Source organism: Dendrobates tinctorius, unplaced genomic scaffold, assembly GCF_039654945.1.
Source record: "Dendrobates tinctorius isolate UK_male_01 unplaced genomic scaffold, ASM3965494v1 ptg000223l, whole genome shotgun sequence".
In the NCBI taxonomy this organism is placed as follows: Eukaryota; Metazoa; Chordata; class Amphibia; order Anura; family Dendrobatidae; genus Dendrobates; species Dendrobates tinctorius.
In genome coordinates this window covers 17,680,751-17,706,860 of record NW_027361890.1, presented here as the reverse complement: position 1 = coordinate 17,706,860, position 26,110 = coordinate 17,680,751, and the positions used below count along the sequence as shown (strand labels likewise).

General features: G+C 48.2%; 1 protein-coding gene across 4 annotated transcripts in view; it reads left to right on the top strand.

The window, feature by feature from the left end:
• The window catches only part of RBL1 (RB transcriptional corepressor like 1), a 139,143-nt gene that overhangs the window by 28,089 nt on the left and 84,944 nt on the right, over positions 1 to 26,110 (top strand). For all 4 annotated transcript variants that reach the window (XM_073555364.1, XM_073555363.1, XM_073555366.1 and 1 more), the window contains exons 7-8: positions 16,688 to 16,737; positions 19,938 to 20,130. In XM_073555364.1, the coding sequence (XP_073411465.1) occupies positions 16,688 to 16,737; positions 19,938 to 20,130 (243 nt within the window). The remainder of the gene's footprint in view (positions 1 to 16,687; positions 16,738 to 19,937; positions 20,131 to 26,110) is intronic.

Here is a 26,110-nt window from a genome sequence, read left to right as displayed (position 1 = left end):
TTCTCAAGGAGATGAGGCTATAATGAACTGCAGGACCTTATGTAGTCCTAGTAACGGTCACATGCAGAGTCACGTGACCCGTATCCACCAATGAGAGCAGCCATAGCGGCGCATGTGCCGTGCTGCCACCAGGTCCTCCACCATGAAACAGGCGTCCAGCGTAAGAGCACACGCGCAGAGGATTAACCCCCGCGTGAGCGTCCGAGGCAAATGGACACCGGTCACATGAAGAGGGCAACTGGGGGGCACGAACCGCATGCGCACGGCCGAAATCTAAGGGCACACCTCACACTTCTGACAAAAGATATACTGGTGCATGTATGGCAACATAAATATATAAACAAAAACATTTTTTTTCTTTTTTTTTTTAAAAGCTATATAAACACGCACAATTATAATCATATAACAGGTGTAACACTGAGACCACGTAATATGACAGATGGCACAGGCATATTCAGATAAGATTAAAAACGGAGACAATGGATGTTAATAAGCATATCTTCAAAAATCCCCAATGAGTAGATGGTATATATGGAAATTGTCCATACACCTACAGGGGACACAGAAATAAGTTCATATCCGCATAATATGACATTGCCCAGCGTATATCATGTGGTAGTACCAATGTCATATTATGCGACATGTGGGTGCCCCATGATATACGTTGGTTTGACTTCGTGTGAGGGTGCGTGAGTATGTGCGGGACATAGAGGCGTATCTAGGCTTCCTGGCACCCGGGGCAAGAATTTGGTTCGGCGCCCCACACCAAGTACATATGCGACTTGCACACTTAGCCATGTACCCACGAGCTGCTCTCCCTAATGCTCTCAATGTTCAGTAAAAAACTGAAAGCAGGAAGAGAAGCTCGTTGTCAAGTATGAAAATCGCGTATGAGTGAAGTGTCCGTGTGATGACTACTGGAACCTGCAGAGCTGAGCCCTGACATTGCAGCTTCTGAATTCTCACAACGAATGCACTGCACACTTTTAGGATTCTCCCTTGCCGATGTATAGTCATGTCAGCACAAGTATGTGATTTATATACTTCTGGTCACATTCCGACTAGACGTGCCCAGCCTCGCTCCGTTCATTTTCATTGAGTGAGGCCACACATGTCTAGTCAGCATGTGACCGCATGTATGTAAATTACCGGCACGAGAGAATCCTGACAGCGTTCAGTGAGCACTGTGAGAATTCAGAAGTCTGCGGTCACATACAATGACTGCAGACTCTGCACAGACCTGGAGAACCCCTTTAATGCTCCTAAAAAATAAAAACATGAGAATTAGTCAGTATCACAAATAACATTTACATCCAAGTACCTTATAGATGATGTCGTCTCTGTAGTCGTTCTCCTTTTCTTCTTCTTGTCCAAACCCCATGATGAGTTTTCTCATCCACAGCCATCTCTGCAGACTTCCATCTTCTCCGGTCTTCTGCAGCAAATCTCCACACGATGCCCTTAAAGATAGAAGTGTCATTATAATGCTCCTGAATAAAAATGTCTGCAATATACTGTCGCCTCACACTATTCCCCTCCCTCCTCTAACATCCCTCTGTTCACCATACTGTCTCCTCATATATTTACCCCCTCACTCTCTATACTGTCTGCTCACACATACCCCTGACTCCCCATACTGTGTCCACATACATTAACCCGTTCGCTCCCCATACTGTCTCCTCATACATACTGTGTCCTCAAATCTCCCCACACACATTAAATCCCCCATCCACACTCCAAATCCCTCACACACATTAACCCCTTCATGACCCAGCCTATTTTGACCTTAATGACCTGGCCATTTTTTGCAATTCTGACCAGTGTCCCTTTATGAGGTATTAACTCAGGAACGCTTCAACGTATCCTATCGTTTCCCAGATTGTTTTTTCGTGACATATTGGGCTTCATGATAGTGGTAAATTTAGGTCGATAATTTTTGCGTTTATTTGTGAAAAAAATGGAAATTTGGCGAAAATTTTGAAAATTTTGCAATTTTCAAATTTTGAATTTTTATTCTGTTAAACCAGAGAGTTATGTGACACAAAATAGTTAATAAATAACATTTCCCACATGTCTACTTTACATCAGCACAATTTTGGAAACAACATTTTTTTTCGTTAGGAAGTTATAAGGGTTAAAAGTTGACCAGCAATTTCTCATTTTTACAACAAAATTTACAAAACCATTTTTTTAGGGACCACCTCACATTTGAAGTCACTTTGAGGGGTCTAAATGGCAGAAAATACCCAAAAGTGTCGCCATTCTAAAAACTGCACCCCTCAAGCTACTCAAAACTACATTCAAGAAGATTATTAACCCTTCAGGTGCTTCACAGGAACTAAAGCAACATGGAATGAAAAAATGGACATTTTAATTTTTCCAACCAAAATTTTATTTTAGCATCAGTTTTTTCATTTTCACATGAGTAACAGGATAAAATGTATCCTAAAATTTGTTGGGCAATTTCTCCTGAGTACACTGATACCTCATATGTGGTCATAAACCACTGTTTGGGCGCACGGCAGGGCTCAGAAGGCAAGGAGCGCCATTTTACTTTTTGAATGTAAAATATGCTTGAATGTTTAGCGGTTGCCATGTCTTGTTTTAAGAGTACCTGTGTGCCTAAACATTGGAGCTCCCCCACAAGTGAGCCCATTTTGGAAACTAGACCCTCCAAGGAACTTATCTAGATGCATAGTAGGTGCTTCACAAATTGATCTGTAAAAAAAAAAAGTACTTTTTTTTTTTTCACAAAAATTTTATTTGGCCTCAGTTTTTTCATTTTCACATGGGCAACAGGATAAAATGGATCCTAAAATTTGTTGGGCAATTTCTCCTGAGTACATCAATATCTCATATGTGGTCATAAACCACTGTTTGGGCGCACCGCAAGGCCCGGAAGGGAAGGAGCGCCTTGTGACTTTTTGATTGGAAAATTAGCTCCAATCGTTAGCGGACACCATGTCGCATTTGGAGAGCCCCTGTGTGCCTAAACATTGGAGCTCCCCCACAAGTGACCCCATTTTGGAAACTAGACCCCCCCCGAAGGAACTTTATCTAGATGTGTGGTGTGTGCTTCACAGAAGTTTATAACGCAGAGCAGTGAAAATAAAAAAATAATTTTTTTTTCCTCAAAAATGATTTTTTAGCCCGCTATTTTTTATTTTCCCAAGGGTAACAGGATAAATTGGACCCCAAAAGTTGTTGTCCAGTTTGTCCTGAGTACACTGGTACCCCATATGTGGGGGAAAACCACTGTTTGAGCGCACGGCATGGCTCAGAAGGGAAGGAGCGTCATTTGACTTTTTGAATGGAAAATTAGCTCCAATCGTTAGCGGACACCATGTTGTGTTTGCAGAGCCCCTGTGTGCGTAAACTTTGGAGCTCCCCCACAAATGACCCCATTTTGGAAACTAGACCCCCTAAGGAACTTATCTAGATGCATAGTGAGCACTTTGAACCCCCAGGTGCTACGCAGAAGTTTATAACGCAGAGCCGTTAAAATAAAAAAAAATTTTTTCCCTCAAAAAATAAATTTTTAGCCTGCTATTTTTTATTTTCACAAAGGTAACAGGATAAATTGGACCCCAAAAGTTGTTGTCCAGCTTGTCCTGAGTACGCTGGTACCACATATGTGGGGGGGACCACTGTTTGGGCACACGTTGGGGCTCAGAAGGGAAGTAGTGACGCTTTGAAATGCCGACTTGATGGAATGGTCTGTGGGCGTCATGTTATGTTTGCAGAGCCCCTGATGTACCTAAACAGTGGAAACCCCCCACAAATGACCCCATTTTGGAAACTAGATCACCCAAGAAACTAATATAGATGTGTGGTGAGCACTTTGAACCCCCAAGTGCTTCACAGAAGTTTATAACGCAGAGCCGTGAAAATAAAAAAAAAATATTTTTTTTTCCTCAAAAAGTGATTTTTAGCCCACTATTTTTTATTTTCACAAAGGTAACAGGATAAATTGGACCCCAAAAGTTGTTGTCCAGTTTGTCCTGAGTACGTTGATACCCCATATATGGGGGGGGACCACTGTTCGGGGACACGTTGGGGCTCGGAATGGAAGTAGTGACGTTTTGAAATGCCGACTTGATGGAATGGTCTGTGGGCGTCATGTTATGTTTGCAGAGCCCCTGATGTACCTAAACAGTGGAAACACCCCACAAGTGACCCCATTTTGGAAACTAGACCCCCCAAGGAACTTATCTAGATGTGTGGTGAGCACGTTGAACCCCCAAGTGCTTCACAGAAGTTTATAACGCAGAACCGTGAAAATAAAAAATCTTTTTTTTCCACAAAAATAATTATTTTAGCCCCCATTTTTTTATTTTCCTAAGGGTAACAGGAGAAATTAGACCCCCAAAGTTGTTGTGCAATTTTTCCTGAGTACCCGGATACCCCATAAGTGGGGGTACACCACTGTTTGGGCACACGTCGGGGCTCGAAATGGAGGGAGCACCGTTTGACTTTTTGAACGCAAAATTGGCTGGAATAAATGGTGGCTCCATGTCGCGTTTGGAGAGCCCCTGATGTGCCTAAACAGTGGAAACCCCTCAATTCTATCTCCAACCCTAACCCCAACACACCCCTAACCCTAATCATAACCACAACCCTAACCCCAACACACCCCTAACCCTAATCATAACCCTAACCACAACCCTAATCCCAACACACCCCTAACGAAATCCCAACCCTAACCCTAAGTTCAACCCTAACCCTAAGTTCAACCCTAACCCTAAGTTCAACCCTAACCCTAAGTTCAACCCTAACCCTAAGTTCAACCCTAACCCTAAGTTCAACCCTAACCCTAAGTTCAACCCTAACCCTAAGTTCAACCCTAACCCTAAGTTCAACCCTAACCCTAAGTTCAACCCTAACCCTAAGTGTCCAACCCTAGCCCTGGACCTAACCCTAATGGAAAAAAAATATATATATATTTTATTATTTGTCCCTACCTATGGGGGTGATAAGGGGGGCGGTGATTTACTTTTTATTTATTTTGATCACTATGAAAGTTTATCATAGTGATCAAAATAAATGAATGAATCTGCAGCGTTGCAGATTCGATTCGGCGCACTGCGCATGCGCCCGCCATCTTGCAAGATGGCGGCGCCCATGACGCTGGACGGCAGGACACCGGGACGGATAGCGGGAGGTCGGAGGCACAAAGGAGGGTGAGAGTGGGTGATCGGAGGGGCGATCGGCGGGCTGGGGGGGCGGAGGGGCAGATCATGACGGCGGCTGCCGATCGGTGCCGTCAGACGGTGGCGGCAGCCGATCGGTGCAGTCAGTCGGTGTGGGGGGGGTCGGGTCTCGGTGTCCAGCCATGTCCGATGCTATTTCAGCATCGGCCATGGCTGGATTGTAATATTTCACCAATTTTCATTGGTGAAATATTACAATCGCTCTGATTGGCAGTTTCACTTTTAACAGCCAATCAGAGCGATCGTAGGCACGTGGGGGCTAAGCCACACCCCCAGGTGTTAACTCTGAAGGGTCCATTGTGTGCGGGTCGGGTGACCTTTCAGTGACCCCGGTCGCCCGACCCGCAGGGGGGCTATTTATAGCATGACGCCTACGTAGGCGTCATAGGTCGTTTGGACACTGCTTTTCATGACGCCTACGTAGGCGTCATGGGTCGTGAAGGGGTTAAGTAACCCCCCTATCCCCACTCCAAATCCCTCACACACATTAAATAACCCCCTATCCCCACTCCCAAATTCCCCCCACACATTATGTACCCCCCACTCCAAATCCCCCACACATTAACCCCATCCCCACTCCAAATCCCCCACACATTAACCCCATCCCCACTCCAAATCCCCCACACATTAAATAACCCCCATCCCCACTCATTATGTACCCCCCACTCGAAATCCCCCACATATTAACCCCATCCCTACTCATTAACCCCCCCCAAACAATAACCCCCATCCCCACTCATTAATTCCATCCCCACTCATTAACCCCCCCGTCCCTACTCCCAAATCCCCCAACACATTATGTACCCCCCACTCCAAATCCCCCACACATTAACCCCCATCCCCACTCATTAACCCCCCACACATTAATCCCCATCCCCACTTATTAACCCCACTACACATTAACCCCATCCCCACTCATTAACCCCCCATCGCCACACATTTAACACCCCCCATCTTCGGTGGTTTCTTCAGCTCCACATTGGAGCACACTTACCACCAGCGCTGAGCGTTCACTCTGGGCGCCGGGGAGTGACGTCAGCAGCGTGATCACATGACGTCACGCTGCTGACTTCGCTCTGGCCCGGCGGTCAGAGCTGAAATTGTACTGGCGTCTATACAATTGTTCCCTGGGAGCCGGCATGCGCACCCTCTCTGCGCCAGCTGTCAGCTTAACAGCTGACACAGAGAACCACCGACTCTCAGGCCGGGGGGGCGGCAGAACGCAGCCGCCAGGGAGGACAGTGCGGACCGCTGCATTAGGCGGCCCGGACTGCGCCCCCTGCCGGCTGTGCCTGGGGCAACTTCCCCGGCTGCAAAACCCCCCCCCCCCCCCCCGGATACGCCTCTGGCGGGACATTCAGGCGGCCAAGACAGTGGCCGACTGCTCTACCCTCAAGACTATCCCTCGCCACTTCAAGATTTGTCACAATTGTGACCCTCAAACATTTATGGTGAGAGGAATTGACTGTATCCACCTGGGGGTGAGGGCAGGGAACTACAAGAAGATTTTAGCCCAAAGAGAGACTAAATGGATTGTCACCTTGGATACGGTGACTACGAAAGGTCTCAATGGAGTCCCTAAGTTTTGCCTCTTTTTTATAGTTTTATAGTCTTATTTTCTGTGCCTCTGCTGCATCCACCATTTCACACATTTCCCCCATGTCCGTGGTTATTTTATTTGTTTTTAACCCTTTGTGTGTGTTTTTCACTCTAGTGTCACTTTTTAATTGAGGCTATTTTGGATTAATGGGATCCTCCTGGGACCTATATTGTGGATGTTTCCTCTGGACTCGTCGCTGGGCTGATATGTCATACTAGTGAAGATGATATTCTGGATATGAACTTATTTCTGTGTCCCCTGTAGGTGTATGGACAATTTCCATATATACCATCTACTGGGGATTTTTGAAGATATGCTTATTTACATCCATTGTCTTCTCTTCCTGCTTTCAGTTTTTCTTGCCCCGGGTGCCAGGAAGCCTAGATACGCCTCTGTGTCCCGCACATGCTCACGCACCCTCACACGAAGTCAAACCAACGTATATCATGGGGCACCCACATGTCGCATAATATGACATTGGTACTACCACATGATATACGCTGGGCAATGTCATATTATGCGGATATGAACTTATTTCTGTGTCCCCTGTAGGTGTATGGACAATTTCCATATATACCATCTACTCATTGGGGATTTTTGAAGATATGCTTATTAACATCCATTGTCTCCGTTTTTAATCTTATCTGAATATGCCTGTGCCATCTGTCATATTACGTGGTCTCAGTGTTACACCTGTTATATGATAATAATTGTGCGTGTTTATATAGCTTTTTAAAAAAAAAAAAAAATATTTTTTTGTTTATATATTTATGTTGCCATACATACACCAGTATATCTTTTGTCAGAAGTGTGAGGTGTGCCCTTAGATTTCAGCCGTGCACATGCGGTTCGTGCCCCCCAGTTGCCCTCTTCATGCGATCGGTGTCCATTTGCCTCGGACGCTCTCGCGGGGGTTAATCCTCTGCGCGTGCGCTCTGACGCTGGACGCCTGTTTCATGGTGGAGGACCTGGTGGCAGCACGGCACATGCGCCGCTATGGCTGCTCTCATTGGTGGATACGGGTCACGTGACTCTGCATGTGACCGTTACTAGGACTACATAAGGTCCTGCAGTTCATTATAGCCTCATCTCCTTGAGAAAGCTCCTCCTGAGCGCGAAACGTAGGTCAGAGGTTTGTTCCACGGCTGGGGGTAACTGTGCACCACCTGGTAAGCTTTTTCCATATGACTGTCGCTGATATATGATGCATCTTATGATGAATGTTTTGGTTTCTGCTTGCCGTCATTAGCCCTATTGCCTGATTACACATCGGCTGGTTGCCCTGAGGATATTTTGTCCAGCCTATATGGCGATTATTTGGCATTTGTAACAGCACTTGTGTCGGCATATTTTACAAACTATCCTGGCTAATGTTATATACATGTGCAGTCTTTTTTTTTTTTCCCACCCCCACCTGCCTTCTTAATATTGGTGTCTTTGTCATCTGCAACTTTGCTGGATATATATAGATAGATATATATATATATATATATATATATATATATATATATTAATATATGTGTGTGTATATATATATATATATATATATATATATATATATATATATATGCTGTATATATGTCTGTGCTCGCATTTAATAAAGGATTTTGATATTTTTATACTACTTGGATTCGTTTGCTCCCTTTTTTCTCCTAAATTTGTATGTTTATAGAGCGGAACATATTATTATGGCAGCTTATTTCCATGGATTACCGCCTTGTGTTTTGTTGAAAGTATTGGGCTCATGTTTATTTCTCCTTCGTCTCATTGGGGGACACAGAGACTGTGGGTGTGTGCTTCTGCCGTCTGGAGGCCGACACTAAGTGTACAAAAAAAGTTAGCTCCTCCTCCGCCGCATACACCCTCGCCCCTAGGCCGGGCGTAACTCAGTTTTTGCTTAGTGTCTGATGGAGGCACACGCAGTCTGGAGCTCCAGACTAGATTTTTCTTTTTTTTTTTTTTTTTTTCCCTTTTTTTCTATGAAGATAAGACAGGGGCGACGGATCCTATAGAGAGGATCCGATCTCCCCAAATCATCAACGGGCGACCACGTGTGAGTAACCCTCCACGTGTCCTCTCCCGCACCGAGGGACACATCTGGGACTTTTTGCCAGACAACTATTTTTTTTTTTTTAAAAGAGGGGCAACGCGTCCTGATAAGAGGATTCGGTTTCCCCATAACTTCATCAGGCGAGCACGTGTGAGCAGAACCAGGGGTCAGCCTCCACGTTGTTCCTCTCCTACAACAACAATGTATGGAGGCCCCTTCCACCCCTTGGTAGTGAGTCCAGGGGCTGAATTGGAGGCGCAGGTGAGCCGATCTAGTTTGTGGACGTGGCGAGTACAGGGGGAAGAAGCCGGTACCAGAAGTCCCCCCCCCCCCCCCCCTGCCGGGGATGGAGCCCACGGCGGATGGCCCTGCTCACCTTTAATATTTGGGGGATCCGCTCCTGGAGCGCACCGCAAGTTTGCCCCGGTGTGTAATGGTAGCCAGAGTGGCGTTGCAACCGGACGCCGCACACCGCGTGTACCGGAGTGCGGCCGGAAGCCCGCCGGCGGCCGCGGCCCCGCTGCAGGAGGAGGTCCGTGACTATCGCGCGAGGCCGCGCGCCGACTTCCGGTGGTAGCCGGAAGTCCCGCCCACTGACGTCGGGGAGACGCGCTGTATAGGAGCAGGAGGCCTGGGGGTCAAGGGGTGGAAAACGGCGGGCGCACAGGTCCCGGAGAGGAGACTTCCGCCCTACCACCTCGCGTCCACGCATCCGGAGCTTCCCGGGGTACTTCAAACAGGAGTGGGACCCTGCCGGTGGGTGAGTGTAACTCCGTTTGGAGAACCGCACTGGTTGTCAGGGAAGGGGTTACCCTCCTCCTCCTTCTACCCTGCCTTCAGCCTGTGCAAGTATGTCTGCCAAAGGGAAAGCTCACTCTTTCCTTTACGCGGTTTGCGTGTCCTGTGGGGTCAGGCTGCCAAAGGCACAGGCGGGTAAATATTGTGAAGCCTGCGAGTCGGAGCGCGCCCAGGAGCCCCCCACTGTTTCTGAACCCAGGGGTCAGGACCCCCCGTAATGGGCGGTGTCCTTATCGCATTCTATGCTGTCCCTCACAAGGGCAATTGAATCCCTTCAAGGCCCGGGCAGGAACAAGGATGGTGGTCTGCCAGCGGAAGAGAGCTCGTCCTCGTCTCAGGACCCTCCAACCATTAGAGGTCGCTCCAGTACCAGGCAAGCTCATATCAAAAGGGCTCGTTCCCCGTCGGCCGGGCCCTCCGGGGCTTCGGCGGCGGGTATTAGGGCATCCCGTTCCCCGTCGCTGAGCTCAGGGAGCGATCAGGATGAAGGAGAGGAGGAGGAGGCCTGGAATCTAGAAAGCCTGGGGTTCCAGGACTCGGTGGACAGTCTCATTGAGGCAGTCAACCAGACATTAGAGATCGAGGACGAGGTGCCCACAGCCTCAGGTCACAAGGTCTCTTTCAAGAAATCCAGGCGACCACATAGAAGGTTTGCCACGCATCCGGAGTTTGAGGAGCTAGTCCAGAAACATAGAGAACACCCGGATAAGCGTTTTGCAATGCAAAAAGCGCTGCAAGCAAAGTATCCGTTTCCTCCTGAGCTCCATAAGGGTTGGGTAGAGTCGCCAGTAGTGGACCCACCGGTATCACGTTTAGCATCAAGATCGCTATTGTCGATACCCAGTGTTTCTTCTATAAAGGACCCAACTGATCGCCTCATGGACGGGCTTGCCCGCTCGGTATATGAGGCAGCAGGGTCGGCTCTGGCCCCCTCCTTTGCGGCAACTTGGGTGGCTAAAGCCATGGTTTCGTGGGGGGACGCTCTGTATAAGGCCCTCCAAGACAGGGATCTGCCCGCGGAGGTCTTGGAGGTGGCAAATCAGATATCAGGAGCGAGTGATTATCTTGTCAGCGCTTCACTGGACGCGGCCGAGTGTTCGGCTGTTGCGGCAGCGAATGCGATCGCCATTAGGCGTGCATTATGGCTGAGGCTGTGGAAAGCGGATTCTATCTCTAAAAAATCCTTAACCTCATTGCCTTTTCAGGGCAATTGGCTGTTCGGTGAGAAGCTGGACAAGCTTATCTCAGAAGCCACAGGGGGGAAAAGTAGTTTCCTCCCGCAGCAGAGAAGTTGCCCGGCATTCAGGCAAACGCAGAGGCGTTTTCGACCCTTTCGTAGCCCCTGGGGGGGGACTTCGGCCAGGGCATACTCCTCCGCAAACGATGGCCAGAGTAGGGAAAAGCAAGCCTCTTACAGGGCCAATCCGCTGGGTAGAGGCCGAGGCCGTTTGCCCAGAGCGAGGGGGGCCAGGTCCCAAAAACCTCCAGCTAAATGACTGGAGGCGCTCCGTACCTACGGACGACAGAGTGGGCGGACGCCTACTAGGGTTCAGCCACGTTTGGGTCGCAGTGACACGCGACACTTGGGTGGCAGAACTAATATCGTCCGGGTACAAGATAGAGTTTGTCGGACGGCCACCACAGCGATTCTTCCGTTCCCGACTTTCCAAGACAGATTCGCAGGCGGAGAGTTTGTTACAGGCTATAATGACGCTACAGCGCAAAGGGGTCATCGCCCCAGTGCCGCAGGGCGAAGAGTCGCAGGGGTTTTACTCCAATCTGTTTTCGGTCCCCAAAAAAGACGGGACTGTGAGGCCAGTACTGGATCTAAAGATCCTGAACAGATTCATCAGGGTCAGGCGATTCCGGATGGAGTCCCTCCGCTCGATCATTGCAGCCATGGATCCAGGGGAATTCCTGGCCTCGATCGATGTGCAGGATGCATATCTGCATATTCCGATATTTCCCCCACACCAGAGGTTCCTGCGTTTTGCGATCGGAGGACGTCATTTCCAATTTGTGGCTCTGCCCTTCGGCTTAGCCACTGCCCCCAGAGTCTTTACAAAGATAATGGCGGTGGTTATGGCCATCCTGCATGCACGGGGCATAACGGTGTTACCTTACCTGGACGACCTTTTGGTAAAGGGGCCGTCGTTTCAGGAGTGCCAGGACAATGTCAGTATCACTCTGGATACCCTGGCCCGTCTGGGCTGGTTGATCAATCGGAGCAAGTCGTCCTTGGTTCCAGCCCAAAGAATCGTGTTCCTAGGCATGATTTTCGACACCTCCCGGGGGCTGGTGATCCTCCCTCAGGACAAGGCGCAAAAAATCAAGCAAGGGGTACGGAACCTTCTACAGCCGGGCACCAGATCCATCCGGTACGGCATGAGTGTGTTGGGCAGAATGGTGGCGGCGATGGAAGCAATCCCGTTTGCCCAGTTCCATCTCCGTCCGCTTCAGCATGCGCTCTTGACAGCATGGGACCGGAGGCTGCTGTCTCTCAGTCATCGGTGCAAGTTGTCTCCGCTGGTACGAGGTTCACTCCGGTGGTGGACTCGCGACTCGTCTCTGGTCCAGGGGAAACCCTTTCCCCCGGAACAATGGTTGGTGGTGACGACCGATGCAAGCCTGCAAGGTTGGGGAGCAGTTTTCCAGAGTCACATAGCCCAGGGGCGGTGGTCCGTTCAGGAGATAGTTCTCCCGATCAACATTCTGGAGATACGGGCAATACGATTGGCCCTGCAACATTTCCAGTGTTTCCTGAGACACCGGCCGGTGCGCATCCAGTCGGACAATGCTACAGCAGTAGCATATGTCAACCATCAAGGGGGCACGCGCAGCCAGGCAGCCATGCGCGAGGTCGGACTGGTACTGCGTTGGGCAGAGAAGAACCGCGTGGTAATTTCAGCGGTGCACATTCCAGGAGTCGAAAACTGGGCGGCAGATTTTCTCAGCCGTCAGGGGGTCGCGGCAGGGGAATGGTCCCTGCACCCCGAGATCTTTCAGCAGATCTGCCAACGGTGGGGGACACCAGACGTGGACCTTATGGCATCCAGAGAGAATGCCAAAGTACAAAGGTTTGTCGCTCGATCCCTCGATCCGCAGGCAATCGCAGCAGACGCTCTGGTGCTCCCGTGGAGCCAGTTTCGTCTCCCGTACTTGTTCCCCCCGCTGCCGCTGCTTCCAAGAGTTATCAGGAAAATAAGGAGAGAGAAGGTTCCAGCAATTCTGCTGGCCCCAGACTGGCCCCGGCGGGCCTGGTATGCAGATCTGGTCCAACTAGTGGTGGACGTACCCTGGCGTCTTCCAGATCGGCCGGACTTACTGTCCCAAGGGCCGATCTGCCATCCGAACTTAGGGGCCCTGTGTTTGACGGCGTGGCCATTGAATCTTGGCTGTTAACACAGGCAGGATTCAGGCGCGATGTGGCGGCCACGATGGTGAGTGCCCGAAAGCCTTCCTCGGCGAGAGTATATCATCGAACTTGGGAAGTTTTTTTCCGTTGGTGTAGGGATCGTGAAGTGGCTCCTCTGGTTTTTTCGATCCCCAACGTACTGGCTTTTCTACAGGCAGGGCTGGACGCAGGGTTGGCTCCGAGTTCGCTCAGAACGCAAATCTCGGCCCTGTCGGTGCTTTTCCAACGAAAAGTCGCTTCCGTCTGGCAGGTTAGGACGTTTATGCAGGGGGTCGCACATTTAGTACCCCCCTATAAGGCGCCGACGGAATCATGGGACCTGAACTTGGTGCTCAGGGCCCTTCAGGAGGCTCCTTTCGAACCATTGCAAGAGGTCTCCTTACCTTACCTGTCCAGAAAGGTCGTTTTTCTAGTAGCTATAACGTCTATTAGGCGGGTTTCGGAATTGGCGGCCTTATCTTGTAAACCGCCGTTCCTGACCTTTTATAAAGATAAGGTAGTTTTAAGGCCAGCTCCTCCCTTCTTGCCGAAGGTTGTGTCTGCATTTCATATCAACGAAGACATTGTCTTACCCTCGTTTTGCCCGGCACCGGTGCACAGGGTAGGGAAGGCTTTGCACACCCTGGATCTGGTAAGAGCTCTTAGAAGGTATGTGACAAGGACAGCGCCATTCCGCCAGACAGACTCTCTATTCGTGGTTCCAGAGGGGCGGCGGAAGGGGCTCGCTGCGTCCAGAGCGACTTTGGCCAGATGGGTTCGCCTGACGGTCCAAGAAGCTTATCAAATCAGTGGCACGCCGGTTCCGGCAGGGATCAAGGCTCACTCGGCACGGGCAGTGGGTGCCTCATGGGCACTGCGACACCAGGCTTCAGCGGAGCAGGTATGCAAAGCAGCTACCTGGTCCAGTTTGCATACGTTTGTCAAACATTATAACGTACATACCCAGGCATCCTCGGATGCAAGCCTGGGAAGAAAGATTCTCCAGGCAGCAGTTGCGCACCTCTAATCAGGGGCGCAAATTAGCATGGATTGGGTGAGCTAAGATCCCGCCCAGAGGACTGCTTTAGAACGTCCCACAGTCTCTGTGTCCCCCAATGAGACGAAGGAGAAACATGGATTTTTGTGAGTACTCACCGTAAAATCCTTTTCTCCGAGACGCTCATTGGGGGACACAGCACCCACCCTATCAGCCAGTTGGCATTTACTTATTTTGAGTTATACAAATCCTTGTACAAAGTTTAGGGTGGCCCCCTTTTTCAGACATATAGTTTCTTGCCTGAGTTTAAGGCGCGTTCTCCTACTGCTTATGCACTAAACTGAGTTACGCCCGGCCTAGGGGCGAGGGTGTATGCGGCGGAGGAGGAGCTAACTCTTTTTTTGTACACTTAGTGTCGGCCTCCAGACGGCAGAAGCACACACCCACAGTCTCTGTGTCCCCCAATGAGCGTCTCGGAGAAAAGGATTTTACGGTGAGTACTCACAAAAATCCATGTTTCTAATCCTGAGGAAGAAATCTGGTAACTTTTGAAATGCATTGGTAATAAAACCGCATTGCTTCAACCCTTGTGTATCCTGGATCCTTCCTGTTGTACTCCACCAGCAGTGCAGAAAAACTACTTAATTTTCCTCTACAGTATGTGTGTGTGTGTGTGTGTGTGTGTGTAAAGGGAGAGACCTGTCAGTTAAACTGGGTCAGGGGTTGGGAGTAGAAATCTGGGATCTTCCTCTGATTATTCATAGAAAATTGAATCAAATGATTTGATATTTGTAATCCTATGAATGGTTCCTAAGAAGTCCACATTTTTATCACTTTCAAATTGGCTGACTATCTCTGCGGCAGAGTAATCTTTAAAGGGAATCTGTCACCCCCTGGCACGTATATGACCTATTAATATGGGCATACAGGTAATAGAAGTGTTAAGCTAGTCCTACCTGTATGCCTCATAGTAATGGTCTTGATGCTGAGAAATGTTATTGTCTTTCTTTATGTTAATGATTTCGTTCAGGCTCCGGGTCATGCTGTGCGTGGAAGAAATCCCTGCCTCCTGTCTTCATTGTATTACTTACCCCCTTCCATCAGTGTCAGTTACGGCATCTTAAGCCTGTGCCCTGCACTCCCTCAAATACATATCTCCTCCTCCATTCTGTGGGCAGTTCATTCATGGATCTTCTGCGCAGGCGAGTCACTGTGATCTCCGGTGTGCCCGCTGTGCTGTTCCATCTGAATCATGCTTCTATGGTTTCCTTAGATTGTGTTATTTTCCATGCCGTGTATAATAGGCTTGCATTTGCTCTGCTGCCACCTGCTGGTCTTTTTTTCTGTATGGCAGCCTGCAGGTAATTAATTCTTGTACATGCCTTTCACTTTCGGTTCAAAGTTCACGCCTTCTCTTCCTCCTTCCAGCCATTCTTAGTTTCACTTTCTCCTGGGAGAGACATGCTTGTACCGAGCTGTGAAAGGCATCAGTCTTTTGACCACACACACTTCGTTGCTCACACCTTGTTGTTAACACTGCATTTCTGGAGAACTTATTGTATTGCCAATCATATGCTGTATGTCCAGATTTCCAATTAAACAAGTCTGGACTGTACAATTCCTGGTATGCATCATCTCTCCGGACGCTGAGCATCATATTGGTCCTGTCTGCCCTGCATTGAGGAAACGGAAGGTAGGAATCTCTCCCAGCCCCAATCAACTATACCTCTATTTGCCTCATATGGGGACAGAACACCCGCCGATAAATTGATTTTCCCACTTCCTCCCTGCACAGTCATCGCTAGGAACCATGTGTGCATGGCAGTGACTATGTAGGGATGAAGTGTGGAGGGCACCTTATCTGCGTGGTCACTGGAGAGACCGGTACCGGTGGTCACTGGAGAGAAGTCACCTGTGCAGAAGATCCCAGAATGCCATGCCCATAGAAAGGAAGATGAGGTATGTATTTGAGGGCATGCAGGGGGCGCAGGATTCCGGGGCCGTAACTGACTGATGGAAGGAGAGGGTAAGTGTTACAATGAAGACTGGAGGCAGGGATTTCTTCCAAGCACAGCATGACCTGGAGCCTGGAAGAAATCGTTAACATAAAGAAAGAATATAGCATTTCTCAGCATCAATACCATTAATATGAGGCATACAGGTAGGACTAACTTAACATTTCTATTACCTGGATACCCATATTAATAGGTCATGTACGTCCCAGGGGGTTACAGATTCTCTTTAATCTCTGTGCCAGAGATATTTTCAGCTCATTTGCTTGAAAGAAAAATGTGGATTTCTTGGGAACCGTTCATCGGATTCCAGATAGCAAGGTATCATGTGATGTAACTTCCTATGAGCTGCATCCATATAGGCAGCTTAGGAGGGTTGATCCTACTGACAGATTCCCTTAAAAATGTTTTTTTAAATTAAAAATGTAACTTTTGGTATAACCAACTCTGTCATATTTGCTATGTTACCTTTTTTTTTTTTTATATATATCCATTTCATTAAATCAATCAGTGACAACTCCTGTGGGACATGTAGTGACTGGCATTTTGATAGTTGGCTATCTTTTTCCAGGCTATAACAAAAACCTGTAATATCGATTTTAACATTTATGCTTCATGTATTTCAGATCATAAGAGGAGACTGCTTGCTGGATCTTTCAAGTTTTACAGACAATAAGTGCGTACATTTAATGGTGAAATTTTACTTGCCTTCTAACTACTCACTTTAATTATGGTGAAGCTTTTCTGTCATTACAGAGCTGTGTAATAAAAACGTAAAAGGGCTCTGAGAATATCATACAAATGCCCACCATTGCATATTTGAATTTGGTCATGTGTCAGGATGGGTTACAGCCTGAAGAAACACCGCTCAAGACATGTCTTGACTATCAGAGGAGCAGGCTCGTCGACATGCATACCTGATCTGCTCACTCATCTGCAGGGCTGGAGCAGAAAGGAAAAAAAATAAATAAAAACTACATGTTTGACTGAACAGAACAGCTGCCCTCCCTCAAAGCTTTGCCCTGCTTTGTGTTCATTTGTAAACTTAGTCTACTGAATAGTCAGTCTGACAGCTTTACAGCACGGAACTGGTACTTGAGTAGGCTCGGCATAGGTTGGCATATGAGGAAAAAAAAAAAACATGTTCTGCTCAGTCAGCTGATGAGGTTTGTTTTTATTTTTTTTCTTCCGTTGAGTAAGCAGATCAGGTATGTTTGTTCTCCATCCAAGAAGACCTGGCGTGCAGCATCTGCCTGAGTCCCCTTGCATACCGCGTGGAGTCAGGAATCTAGCCTATACTTTCTAATGAATCTGGACTCATTTGTTTGTGTGCTAAAGCAACAGCTGTGCGCTCCTGTCACATAAGGGGTGCCTTTCTTGGGGTTAGTGGGTGGGAAGGTAGGTTGAGTGATGAGTTAGGTTCTCAGGACCTGGAACCCCATCAATCTGCTTGCAATTGAAAGGGCGCATGAATATAAACAAATAATAAAGGTTTAGTTACTCTTTTTAAGGTGTTCTACATTAAGTGGGTAATTCAGACTTGATTAACAGATGGCTATACACCATATTTTATTGTACTAGAAGATGCACCTAAATTTAGACAAAAAAAAGCAGAAAAAAAATCTAGCAATTAAAATTTGAAAGATGTTCTGAGGAAGTGTAGGGGTTAATATAACACTTCCACAAACATTACTAATGCATAATGGCTTAAAGAAGCCATGTCTAAAATATATCAATCTTTATTGTGAAATGTAGCTAAAAAAGTTTTATATATGAAATGGCAATGGAGATATTAAAAATGAGGACACTACAAAAAATCACCACACCGTGGAGTAAACAGCAAAAGGCATTCATAAAGATGCAAAGTTTACATAGACAAAAAAATGCTCAAATAAATGCAATAAAAAGAATATTTTTGCATAAGACTTGTTACAAAACAATTACTTAAATAAATGTCAGTGCTTCCCTCAGAAGGATAAATCGAAAAAAGAGCAAATGTGCATGAATACAAGTAAAAAAGTTTTGAGGTATAATCTAAGGCCTGTTTCACATATCCGTCTTTTGGCGTCCGCCAAAGTGTGAAAAAACGGATCCGTTTTGCCACAGACGGATGCTACCGGATCCGTTTTTTGGACGGATCTGCTTTAGCCACTAATGCAAGTCTCTGGTTAAAAAAATGGATCCGCCAAAAAAAAAAAGGCGGATCCGATTTTTTTGCAAAACGGCGGATTTTGACGGACGTTTAAAAACGGATGTGTGATCCACCTCTAACCAGCATGTGCTTGTGTAAAATATAACAGTAGCAAACCTTAATAGGCGTTTTCAAGAATATAACATTGTAAACAAGCCAAAAGTGTGCAAATTTGCATGGAAAAGAATGGATAATTAGGGTGTCATAAAACCAGTATATGCCTGTGCAACGTATGGCGGTAATGAACCCTAAAGAGCATTTCTAAACAGATGATGAATATAAGTATGAAAGAATGAGTAATGTAATCAATTCATATTACCTCAGGGTGCGGTTTTTATCGCTTTTTTTTTTTTTTTTTTTTTTTTTTTTAACATGTATCTATTTTGTGATACTGTTTTTTTGTGTGTGAGATGCTTCACATTAAGCTGCTTTGCTTTTCATACTTCCTGGTGTTTGGGTTTGAAAACCTTATTAATATAGTTAGGTGCGGATTACATGCGTTTTTGATGCGTTTACACGGCGACAATACACTAAAAATGCATGTGTGTTTTTTTTCCTGCTAACTTTTTGCATCTAATGCAAGTGTATGGGGAAAATCCACACAGAAAACTGCATAATTGACATTCCACATTCTGTGGATTTGACACACGCACTGCAGGTCGGTTAACGCAGTAAAAAGCACTGGGTATGAGATTTCTAGATATGTGATCCACTTTGTTGGAACTGTAAGCACTGTTTGACGCATCAAAAATCCTCTGCGTTAAAAACGCACCGAAAGTTCATCTTGGAAACAGCCTAAGATGCAGGTAATCTTTAGGCTATGTTCACGTTATGTTTTCGTGGCATTTTTTTTCTATGTCTGAAAATAACACAGTTCATGTGAGCATATCAAAAAAATACATGATTACAAATGTAACAGTGGGGGGAGGTGAATTGGTTGGGAATACTTTACCTAAGACATTGCAGAGCATAAAGGCCCCATTACACATAACGATGTCCCAGCGATCCCACCAACGATCCGACATGGATGGGATCGCTGGGACATCGTTAGGCTGATCGCTGGTGAGCTGTCACATAGACAGCCCCTCCAGCGATCAGGACCAGCGAGCAAGCTGGTTTCCAATGTAAACATCGGGTATCCTGGAGCCACGATCAGTGATACCCGGCAGGGGGACCCGTCACACACGGCAATCTCGCTGGCGAGATCGCTGTGGCGTCACAAAATCAGCGAGATCGCTGTGTGTGACGGGGCCTTTACATTAATAGGACATTTTTTTACTTATACACTCTGGCCCTTGCGTTGGTTAGGTATTGTTCAATTTCACACCTTGGTCAGTCCATTAAATTACTAATTTAATTGAAACTGTACTTATCCTAAACTTCCATTCTCAGGTGAGGAGACCAAGACTTTTGCTGGTACTTTAAAAAGCAGCTTTTAATTTGCATAAAAATATTCAGCAAAAACGCAACGTGTGAATGTAGCCTAAGGAAGACTTTTTCTTGCTAAAGTCGTCATGTAGTCAGAAATAATGTTTGCTGTGGTTTCATACGTTTTCCTAGAGTAGGTTCTGCAGCCACTTCACATTGTAGACTGTTTAGGGTTGAGCATGTAGAACAATGTAAATCAATATAGCCAAGATCTAAGATGTCTGCAATTCAACTTTTTTTTTTTTTTTTTTTTACAGTAAATTACTAAATAAGGAGTATGAGGAGTATGTCCTAACTGTGGGAGACTTTGATGAGCGGGTCTTCTTGGGAGCTGATGCAGATGAGGAAATCGGTACCCCTCGTAAATTTTTGGCTGAGTTTCCATGTACTGTGGGCAATAGTACACCAAGGAAAAATTTGGAGTCCAGCCTCCAGCAACATTTTGAGAAGGTAGCAATCAAGGTCTTTTTTACTTTTTTATTTTTATATATTTTTTTTTATTATTATTATTAGCTTGCAAACCGTGTCACTTGTAATAGCTGGCATGAGACCACAATGCGAGGGGCTAGCTTTACCCGACCAATGTGCTGTAGTTTTAGTAATCTGGGACATATGAGCAGATCTGAAAGTTCAGATATAAGATTCGATTTGAACCTGCTGTAGTCTGAAAGGTTCAGTATTTTAGATTTAATTTGGAAACCTTAATGACTTGGCGTTTTGGGCCTTTAGAAGGTGATTGGGTTTTTTTCTCCTACGCCTCATTGGGGGACACAGACAGTGGGTGTTAAGCTGCTTGCCACTAGGAGGACACTAAGTAAACCAGAAAAAAAGGAACTCCTCCCCCTGCAGTATACACCCTCTCGCTGGATGAGATTTCTCCAGTTCTTGCTTAGTGTCTATAGGAGGCACTTAGGTCTGGTTTCAGACCTCACCGTTTTTATTTTATTTTTGAATTTTCTGTAAATTTTTATTTTTGAATTTTTATTTTTTAATTAACAGAGTGAAGGGGGCGACGGTTCCTTTCTACGGCCCGCTCTCCCCCGAACCAGGCAAGCACGCGGAGTGTACCTCCCCGTACACTTTCCTGTGAAGAACGGGGATGATTCCTCTGATGATGTGGACGGATATGAGTGCAAGCGCAGCATGGAGACCGGCGGAGGACCTTACCTACAGCGCTCCCGAATGCCCTGAATCGGCCCCATAGCTCTCCATCCCCCTACCTATAGGGTGGATCGATTGATCATACCCCTTTAAGAACTCCAGCTCTGCTACGTCAGCCCAGGAGAATGAGAAGACCTGCATGGATGGCACGGACAGCGACGGCAGGCCTCAGCACTGGAGTAGAAGTACGGGGTCTGGTCCCCCGGAGAGGCGCTGACTAATTCAGCAGCGGTGCTCCAGAGCCCCATCGCGGCCCAGTCCCCCCCCCCCCCCCCACGGCGCTTACCGCGGGTTGGCCAAAAATTTAGTCCCTGGCTTTTCCGACCTACTAAGCCTCAATTTAAATAGCGCCGCCCCCTCTGCGCCTACCGCGGGTAGGCCAAAAATTTAGTCCCCGGCTTTTCCGGCCTACTAGGCCACAAATTTGAATAGTTACGCCCACCCCCCCTCCTTGGCGCTTCTCGTCTCACGAAAGGCGCAATCCTAGTCTCGGTGAACATGAAATTTACCTCAGCCTGATCTGGAAATAGGCTGTGAGACACGCACTCTGCCGGATACTGGGTGACACCACAGCTGCATCTGCCCTCAGAACAAAGCTTAACCCCTTCCCGGCACATTCTCTGCAGCTGCAGTCCAGAATCTGCCTTGAAACCTTTCAGGAGAGCTATGTCTCAATCTAAGGAGGCTAAACGGGCTGCTAAGAAGCACACTGCGTTTTTTACCGTGTGTACCACTTGCAAGACTGCCGTGCCCAGACTAATCCGTTATGTATGGAGTGCGCCCCGCCCTGTGCTCCAACGCCCCTCGCCGCCGCTGCTACGGAGCTTCCTGCGTTTAGTCCCCCTGAATGGGCTGCCTCCCTGTCACTGTCGGTGGAGTCACTGACTCAGGCCATAGATTCCCTCCGGGAAGCCTCTCTAAGTCAGAAAGTGTCTTTACCACCCGAGCAGGGCTCTGGCGACGGCGGGGAACCGTCCACCAGCAGGGGCCGTACTCTCTCAAGGGATAGTCAGGCTAAAAAGCGGACCATGACGCGTCCCCTAGTCACAATTGCGCTTCAGCATCGGCGAGTTCTGTCTCTCGCTCTCCCTTTCCTATTGTTCGCAGCGAGAACGACTCTGAATTCGAATCTGACACGTCAGCCCCTCAGAATCCTCCAACTGACCAAGAGTCGCTTGATTCTCTTATAGAATCAGTCAACAGGATTCTGGAGTTGGATGAGGAAAATATTCCCACTCCAGCACACGCTATCTCATTTAAGAGGACCACACGTGTATGCAGGTTATTTGCCAGCCATCCGGAGTTTAAGGACATTGTCCAGAAACATAAAGATCGGCCACATAAGCGGTTCACAGGGCAAAAGTCTGAGACTAAATACCCCTTTTCTCCAGACCTAATGAAGGATTGGTTACAGTCCCCTTCGGTGGACCCGCCTGTATCGCGTCTTGCTTCTAAAACGCTCCTATCCGTCTCTGAGGGCTCCTCAGTCAGAAACCCCTCCGATCGTCAAATTGGCTACCTTGCCGGCTCAGTTTTTGAAGCTTCAGGAGCGGCTCTTTTTCCATCGTTCGCGGCGACTTGGGTCACTAAGGCAATGGCCGCTTGGGCGGAAGTCTTAATTACTGCCTTCCAGGGTACCAATCTTCCTCCGGAGGCAACCAGGGTCGCCAGGCAGATAATTCACGCAGCGAACTTTGTAGTGGACGCTTCTTTAGATGCCGCCAATTGCGCTGCTCAAACTGCCCCTTATGCGATCTCCATTAGAAGAGCCCTATGGCTCCCCGACTGGCGGGCGGATGCTACATATAAAAGATTGTTGACTTCCCTGCCCTATCAGACTGGTCTTCTTTTTGGAGAGAAACTGGACCAGCTCATCTCTGATACTACGGGGGGGAAGAGTAAATTCCTTCGTCAACAAAAGGCTGTTTGGCCGTTTCGGAGCCAACAGCCGATGCGTTTTCAACCTTTTCGCAACAATTCCGGTTGGTCCTCCACTACCTTCTCTTCCGGATCAAGTCGGTCCCTGCGTGGAGACAGAGGCTCCCAGGTCTCATACAGACCTAACCGCTCTTGGAAACCCAGGCCAAGGGCATCTGGATCCAGGGGAGCCAGACCCCATAGATCTTCTACACAACGACTTGTTGCGGTATCCGGCGAACACCGACAAAATAGGCGGTCGTCTACTTTCCTTCAGTCACACCTGACTCGCGGTTGTCCACGACAAGTGGGTCAGGGAGCTGGTGTCCTCCTCCAGCTCGGTTTTTCCTTTCCTCTCCCCCCAAGAAAAAGACTAGAGCCTTCCTTCGGGCTGTTCAGGCTCTGCTAAGGAACGGAGTCATCATTCCGGTCCCTCATCACGAAAGGTTCAGGGGTTTTTATTCAAATCTTTTTGTGGTTCCAAAGAAGGACGGGACGATGCAGCCCATACTGGATCTCAAACTGTTAAATCAGTTTGTCAAGGTACGGCGATTCTGAATGGAATTTCTCCGATCAGTTGTCGCTTCCATGTAAAAAGGAGAGTTCCTAGCATCCATCGACATCAAGGACGCTTACCTTCATATTCCGATCTGCCCATCCCACCAGCAGTTCCTGCGTTTTGCAATTCACGAGGAACACTTCCAGTTCGTTGCCTTGCCCTTCAGACTCGCCACCACACCCAGGGTCTTTACCAAGGTCATGGCCATTCTCCACTCTCGGGGAGTGGTGGTGTTACCGAATCTGGACGACCTGCTCATCAAGGGTCCGTTCCAGCCTGCGAGGAATCCGTGGATATAACCGTAAATACACTTTCTTGCGTGGGGTGGAAGATGGTCTTTCCCAAAACCGGTCCAGCAGATTTCCTTTTTAGGAATGATCTTGGACACTTCCCACGGGTGGGTCATTCTCCCTCCAGAAAAGACCCAAGCCTTACAACAGGCAGCGCGGACTCTTTCCCGACCAGTTTCTCACTGAGAGTTCTCGGAAAGATGGTGGCGGCGATAGAAGCACTTCCATTTGCACAGTTCCACCTCCGTCCCTTACAACACGCGTTGCTGTTAGCTTGGGACAAGAACCTGTTCTCCCTGGACCGTCGGTTCCTTCTGTCCCTGTGGGTCAGACAAGCCCTCAAGTGGTGGACACTGAAGTCCTCCCTGAGTCAAGGGAGGTCTTTTCTCCCAGTAAGATGGTTGGTAGTAACCACCGACGCAAGTCTTATGGGCGTTTGGTGCGGTCTTTCGTCACCACACGACACAGGGTCGTTGGTCAACTAGAGAATCACGTCTCCCCATCAACATCTGGGAGATACGTGCAATCAGATTAGCTCTACGGAGTTTCCACCATCTCCTCGCAGGTCACCCCATCAGGATCCAATCCAACAACGCTATGGCTGTAGCATATATCAACCGCCAAGTAGGTACTCTGAGCCGGATGGCCATGCACGAAGTGAGTCACATCCTCCATTCGGTCGAAACCAACCATTCGCCCATCTCGGCAATCCACATCACGGGCATAGAGAATTGGGCCGCAGATTCTCTGTCGCCAGGGCCTTGCCTCGGGAGAGTGGCCTCTTCAGGAAGTCTTTCAGCATATTTGTCATCGTTGGGGGACTCCGGATGTGGAACTCGTGGCCTCAAAACTAAACAACAAGGTTCCCCGGTTCATTGCTCGATCACGCGATCCATGCGTCATCGGAGTGGACGCCCTAGTTCTGTCGTGCCACCGACTCCCGTACATCCCCCCCCCCCATCCTTTGATTCCGAGGGTCATCAGGAAGATCAGAACAGAGGGAGTGCCAGTGATCCTAGTCGTGCCTGATTGGCCGCGCCGGGCATGGTACGCAGAACTGATACAACTGGTCGCCGACATCCCCTGGCGACTTCCAGATCATATGGATCTACTCTCTCATGGCCCGATTTAACACCAGAACTCCAGGGCCCTGTCTTTGACGGCGTGGCCGTCGAATCCTGGATTTTAGCACAGACTGGGTTCTCTCACGACGTGATTTCCACCGTGATTAGTGCTAGGAAGCCTGTGTCCATGCGCATCTATCACCACACCTGGAAAACCTTATTTTCATGGTGCAAGGATCATGGTCGATCTCCTCTGGTGTTTTCTATTCCGGCCATATTGGGATTCCTTCAACCCAGATTAAAGTCAGGCCTCGCACTTAGCTCGTTCAAGGGCCAGATTTTGGCCTTGTCAGTGCTATTCCAATGCAAAGTTGCCACCAAACTTCAGGTCAAGGCGTTCATTTAGGGAGTCTCTCATGTGGCGCCTCCTTACAGAAGGCCACTGGAGTCATGGGACCTTAACCTGGTTCTCGGTGCCTTACTGGAGACTCCTTTTCGAACCGCTGCAGGACGTGCCTCTGACCGTCCTCTCTTGGAAGGTGGTCTTTCTGGTGGCAATTACATCAATCAGAAGAGTTTCAGAATTGGCGGCCTTGTCCTGCCGCCCTCCGTTCCTGAACTTTCTTCAGGACAAGGCAGTTCTCAGGACGTCCCCGTCCTTCCTGCCCAAAGTCGTATCCTCTTTCCATCTCAATGAGGAAATTGTTTTGCTTTCCTTTTGTCTGGCACCAGTCCATCGCTTTGAGAAGGCCCTCCACACCCTGGATGTGGTTAGGGCTTTGAGACGGTACATCTCGCGGACGGCTCCCTTCCGCAAGTCAGATGCCGTGTTAATACTTCCAGAGGGGCATAGGAAGGGTCTAGCCACTTCAAAAGCAACGCTAGCCAGGTGGATTCGTTTGCCGATTCAAGAATCCTACCGTGTCAGGAACGCGCCTGTCCCAGTAGGGTTTAAGGCGCACTCTACCTGGTCAGTGGGCGCCTCTTGGGCCATTTGGCATCAGGCCTCGGCAGAACAGGTCTGGAAGGCTGCGACTTGGTTCAGTCTGCATACTTTTACAAAACATTACCAAACTCCTTCTCGGGCCTCTGCGGATGCAGCTCTCGGCAGACGCATCCTGCAATCGGCAGTACCACAGTGTTAAGCCAGTGGTACATGGGGTATTAGCAGATGTATGCTCCCCACCCAGGGACTGCTTTAGGACGTCCCACTGTCTGTGTCCCCCAATGAGGCGTAGGAGAAATAGGGATTTTTGTGTACTCACCGTAAAATCCTTTTCTCCGAGCCAATCATTGGGGGACACAGCACCCACTTTATTTAGCCTATTGGCTCACTGTAGCATTCTTAGGTTTTGACATAGTTATGGTTATTGTTGAGTGTTTATGCTCCTACTGCTTTTTTCACCCAACTGGAGAAATCTCATCCAGCGAGAGGGTGT